General features: G+C 37.5%; 1 protein-coding gene across 1 annotated transcript; it reads right to left on the bottom strand.

The window, feature by feature from the left end:
- Positions 1–357: 357 nt before the first annotated feature.
- On the bottom strand, positions 358–5,858 carry LOC104903287 (hypothetical protein). The gene is made up of 3 exons (XM_010691305.4): positions 4,373–5,858; positions 2,835–3,078; positions 358–2,238 (listed from the first exon to the last, which is right to left on the bottom strand). Exons 1-3 carry the CDS (start codon positions 5,563–5,565, stop codon positions 526–528), a joined length of 3,150 nt encoding a protein of 1,049 aa, XP_010689607.2. The 5' UTR covers positions 5,566–5,858; the 3' UTR covers positions 358–525.
- Between the last annotated feature and the right edge of the window lie 142 nt (positions 5,859–6,000).

Below are 6,000 nucleotides of genomic sequence, written 5' to 3'. Positions count from 1 at the left end.
CATGGTGATACTGAACTAGCTACCCAATAATATATCTCATCCCTAATGGCTATTACCATTGGTTCAAGTCTAATTGACTAATAAGTACTCCCCCCCTTATCCTTTAAGAGTGATTAAGTATAGCTTTGATCCTTTCAACACTTCAACAAAGCAAAAGCCCATTATCAGTCACATTACAAGGAGTAAAGGACATTACAACTTCTACAAATAAAGACCACAAGATACAGTCCAAAAGAGAAAGTTATGTGGAGTTAGACAAATTGTCTTGTTCAGTCAGTCCAAGTAACAAGACATAACTAAAAGTCCAAACTTCCTCCTTAAGCCCACTTGTACATACAAAGCCTTAGGTCCACAACATCACAAACACATTTTATTGCATATTATAGATATCATTCATGTTGAAAACACAAAACTATAATTTGGAAACATATATGAAGGTTTTATACAACCTACTACTTCAATATGCTGAGCTCTACAAACTATACATTTATGGATCATACAAGTACTAATGTTCCTAAAGTTGTTTCAAGTCACACTTATATTTGAGGGAAGGTAAGCTTCTTGTACCTGCTCTTCCACATATAGCGCCTCACAGATCGAAATCATCATAGTGGAATGGACAGTTAGCTGATATCTTTTTTGAGCTTCAGCAAACCCTTTGCTAAGTACCCTGTCAATCCAATGCTCAACCTCCTTATCGCCGTTAGCTAAACAGGCGGCTGCAATTATCTGATCCAATACTCTTGGCTCAACTTGTAACAAGCACTTGGGCTCAATCACTTCATTAAATTTTTCATGGACCAATTTTAACAATTTTGTAGCCAATGCATCATAATCAAGAGGATCGAAAACCAGTTTCACCAATAACTTACTTAACTGACCTGAAAAATCCTCCAGCCAAGAATCAGATGTTTCAGACATATGCCCTACAGCAGTTTCTACATAGTTGGCATCATCGGCTTCAATAGTTTCAGCCGGAAGGTTCAGATCAAGAGACATATAAGACTTCCTATGGGACTGTTTGATATGATCTGTGCTTATATACTGCTCAGCTTTTTCATCTGTGCCATTGAGCTTCCTCTTGTTCAAGATTATTTGACTAGGGTAGTTCTTTCCTGTTTTCTTTGAAGTACAATCTTTAACTAAAATTTGAAGTGGCCAGCCTTTTGCCCTTTCAATTCTCTCCTCAGGGAAGTTGAATGGCTTCGCCTTCCAAGAGAGTGCTGAGTTATTGTCTTTGATATTCGAGGTCAGCACAAAAATTCTATTGTTAGTTACAACTTCCTTCCCATATGAGTCTGAAAATCGACCATCTTTAACTGCCTGCAACAAGCTGCGCTGCAGTAGTGGATCTGCATAATCGACATTTTCAAAGAGAACTACACACGATGGTGTCTTAAACAGCTCCTCAACAATGTGATCAACAACAGTTTTACCTCGAGATCTTATCTTCGATCCATTTACAATCGGATAACCAAAGACTCTTTTCTGGTGGAATATCACATCTCTGGAGCATAAATCTATATGAATGAAGTTTTTCTTACTGCCATACAAAGTCTCAGCTAGAGCCAAAGCAATTGTTCTCTTACCAAATATGTCAGGTCCAGTGAAATTCATCCAAAGATCTCCTCTGCGACCTGGTTTTCTGTGCGTTCCTTTATTTGCCCAGGAATGCGCGACTATCTGGCTGATAAGTCTAAGAACTTCACATTGCCGGCCAACTCTTCCAAACAGAGCTTTGAAAAGTGCCTCAGAAGAATTATTTGTAGACTGCTCAACTGCTTTTTGTTGCTTCAAAGGTTGAGAAAACAATTCCAAATTTGTGGCTACAGAAATCACAGAGGAGGGAGAAGTTTGACCATCATCCACACCTGAAATGCAAAGACTGTATGGAGATGAAGATCCACTAGTAGGAGGATGGTCGGTTCTTTGGGCACTTAAAAACACTGGCCTCCTTGACTGAGATTGTTTCTCTAAATCTATGGGCGTGCACGATTTGATCTTTCCATAATCACACTGCTTGCAAGAGCCACTGGTGGTGCAGGTGCTCCCATTGTTAATATTTTCTACCTTTTCTTCAAGACAGTGGAAGCCTACATCAGTCGAAAGTAGAAAAGAATTTTGACAAACATCTGCCTTGGGTGATGGTTGACTATGGTTCTGAGATTGGCATAAGTTTCCCGGATTTCTCTGTAAAAATGCTTCTGGAGCACTTAGCAACACTTTGCCCTCTTTAGCCTGCACTGAGGAGACAGGAAATGGTTTACACAAAAAAAAATACATGATGCAACATCAAGCATGTATCTATGTATAAACCAAATACTTGAACATACTAATATAATCTCTTTCTATAATGAGGTTATCAATGCCTCTTAACATGGTTGCTTGAATGTCTTCATTCATAACCACATATTGTGTCAATCCGAAATACGGATTTTCATATGTTTGTCTATATAGGAGAACCCAATGAATGATGCCTGCCTCGAGATTGATGACCGTCAAAGTTAAGCTTGAAGTTCTTCAGGAGTTATGTACACTAAACCTCTACACCATTTTATTTTCTGAGCTTACTTAGACATGGCAAAGTATACCTTATCAAGGTTGCATTAATCACAAGTATAAATACAAAGGCAAAATTCGGATACACTAATTCTTAAGCACAATTATAAGCTGTCGACATTTTTTGGAGTTTTCGTTATTAACTTCACTCTTCTCCAATATTCTTTAATATTTGACACAATGGAAGATCCAGGAGAAGGAATAATATACAAGCACAATGCGCTTGAAATCTCTTATGCATTCATAAAACAAAGATTGGAAGAGATAATACATACCTCTAGGTCATCCAACATATTTTTTGCTCCTTGTTTAGCTAGCTGCAGACAAGGAGAAAGAGTAGTCTGCTGTTTGTCAGTAACTGAAACAGTGTGTCCTCCATTTAAGACGGAAGTTCTTTCTTCCTCAAATCTTTCATTGCTCGCGGAGTGGGTAATGTTTTGACGACATGAGCTGCTGACTAAACACTTGACATCAGGAGATGAGAAGAACCCCCCAAGTGGAACAAAAGATCCCATCAAGCTGTTAAGATATCATGGACATGAAAGTGTAAGTCTGTGAGAGACAAGAGGTCAGATGTCAAAGCAAACAGCAAATCTTTCAAAAACCTGACGTTACAGAAGTGTAAACATAGAATAAGTCTTGCAACAGAGATGGCAGCTGAACAATGCTGATGCGTAATGCATCAAGCCAAACCCCCTGTGACAGGCATAGACGTGATGCAACAATAAAGAAATGCACGCTACTGCTTCCATTTCGAGTACTCTTAATCTTCAGGTGTGCGTTCAAGGTTAGTCTTTCGTTTCTAGGTATCAGAAAAAGTAGAATTCATCACCCTGTATCTATCTTTTTCAATTTCCTAAGAAGCACTAGCACAATTCAGTTGCAGGTTCATCATAAACGATTTTACCTCATGAGCATCTGACTGTGAAATGCAAAAGTGAGAAATTCTGATCTAAGCTTAAAAAAACAAATGCTATATATGTGCTTTAGTAGTGCTGGATCCATAAAAGTATAAACATCTTATACATATAAAAAAAAGTCTACATACATTCATTAGGGTTCACCAGTAAATAGTAATTGAGCAACATATACAAGTAAAAACACAAATCCTTGTTCTTCCTACTTTTGGGGGGAGGGATCTCATGGGTATATACATAAATTTGTTAGGCCCTTTATTTTTGTAGCTGACATTAAATTTTCGGCCAAATCTATTATGCCCTATTCTTTTCACCTATAAGATCCAAGACTTATATGAAGTTCATAGCATGTACTGATCTTGTCCGAACATACTTTTAGCCCTGAACTACTTTACAGCCATAAACTAAACTAATGTGAGCAACGAGCCCTTTACTGAACTTATTAGTCCCGAAACTTACATTTTATAGTCTTACAGGTGAAAAGAACTTAGCTTAAAAGTCATACTCATATACGAGAGAATCTATCACTAAACTTCACGATGTTGTTGATGTGTCCTCAATGCCTAGAGCATCAGTAAAACAGAATAGAATTTAAGCCCAAGAACCTATTGTTATCGCTTTTCAAAGAGTCCATGCTCCAAAGGCACACAAAGAGAAACTCAAGGAGATTAAAAGAAACAAATGATCAAACTTAACTTTTGATACAAGAAGGAATCTATGCTGATCACATGTTCAATTTCTACTGCTTCAGATGCTACAATATTAGATAAACTCTTAAATCATGCAATCTCCTATTTTAAGTACTAAAATTTAGAATAAACCAGGATCATAAAACAAGATGTATCAACATATATAATAAATATCACTATACATATATGTGTAGAACAGCAAGTTACCTAGACTTGAAACATGATTCGACCAAGGCCGGCCTGACAGATGTGATTGGTAGAGGCTGCAAATTCCATTCATTGTCTATTGATGGAAATCTATGTAGAAACTCCATGTACATCTGATCATTAGCAGCAGAACCAATAAGCCATACTCTATTATCATGAATCTCCAATAACTTGGTTAACTTTTTAACAACACAATTCACCAAATCCAACACATACCCATTATTACTACTACCAAGAAAACACCTCAGATTACCAAAACTAACTATCAAACCTGGTCCTGAGCACTTTTCTACCATCAAATCTATCTCCCTAAGCCTCAAACTCACAGCCTCAATACTCCAATTCTCATTCACAAACTTCAAAACATCTTTCTCAATACAAAAAACATTAATCCCATGTACTTCCATAGGCAAAAAACTACTTCCCTTTTTCCTCTCTAAAACCTCCTCAAAACCCTTAAGAACAGAATTTGCAGTAACACCAACAAGCAAAGGATTTCTCCCTTTTTTCTTCACTAGAACTTCACCAATCCTTCTATAATCCCCCTCTTCATCCCCATACTCCGAAAACGGAAACCGGAATCCAACACCACCCGGGTCCAAATACCCACCAAAAACACTTGGTGGGTATCTAAAATAACTCTGCAATGGCCTTAAAAGTGCTAACTTTACATCAAAACTACTAAACCCAGCATCATTAAACACACGAGTAACTATTGGGTCATCAAGTATTGACACAATCAAATGTTGTAATTCTACTTTAACCCCTAATGAACTACAACTATTCCCTAATTGTTCTTGATTACAATGATGACCCACTTGATGATTTTTAATGGTGATTAAGCTATTAGGGTGTCTCCTTTGATTAGCTTGTGATCGTTTGATTGCGGCCATTAAAGAATTAGAGATTGAAGGTTCATCTACACGAGGTTGTGACATGGGTAATCTATCTAATGATACAGATAAACAAAAGTCCAAAGCTTTAAGCTGAACTTTGGAGTAAAAAGCTGCGTTTTTGGCTCTTATACATGCTTCCCTAAGTTGTGAAGGAGATAAACAAAGGAAAGCTGAAACAGCATGAAGCGACGTCGTTTGAGCATGTCCACGACGGCGCGTTAATGACACAGCTTCATCAAGCGCGTAAGAAGCTTCATTGTTAAGGCATTGTTTGGCTGTTTTCACCGGAGTTGGCATACTGTTGTTACCCTTAAAGGGAACATACAAAAGAAAAAGATATTTAATTGGGTGATTAAAAAAATCAAAGGTTTTAGTTGAAATGAGAATGAAATTTGGTGGCTTTTTGATTTATTTATTGTTAAGAAAGGTGGAGAGAAATGGTGTAAGTGGAAAATGATGTCGTTGATGGTGGTGGAAAGTGGGACCTTCATTGAGGCATTTAGTCGAACACATGGTAGGCATAGATTCGAGAATGATTTCATGAGCACTATGAGATTCTGTTTTTGATGGCAGTTTTCTCCGTTGATTGTTGATTTGATTGTATATTTGTATTACAATCTTACAGTGAGAGGGAGAGAAATAGACTGGCAAAAAGAGGTTAATTGTGCATGAAGTACTATGAAAGAAAAGAAGGTTTGTGGTAGGTGTCTATCTGATAAATACACTCTTCGG

The sequence above is a fragment of the Beta vulgaris genome, chromosome 2 (assembly GCF_026745355.1).
Source record: "Beta vulgaris subsp. vulgaris cultivar EL10 chromosome 2, EL10.2, whole genome shotgun sequence".
In the NCBI taxonomy this organism is placed as follows: domain Eukaryota; kingdom Viridiplantae; phylum Streptophyta; class Magnoliopsida; order Caryophyllales; family Amaranthaceae; genus Beta; species Beta vulgaris.
This window is presented reverse-complemented; position numbering and strand designations above follow the sequence as displayed.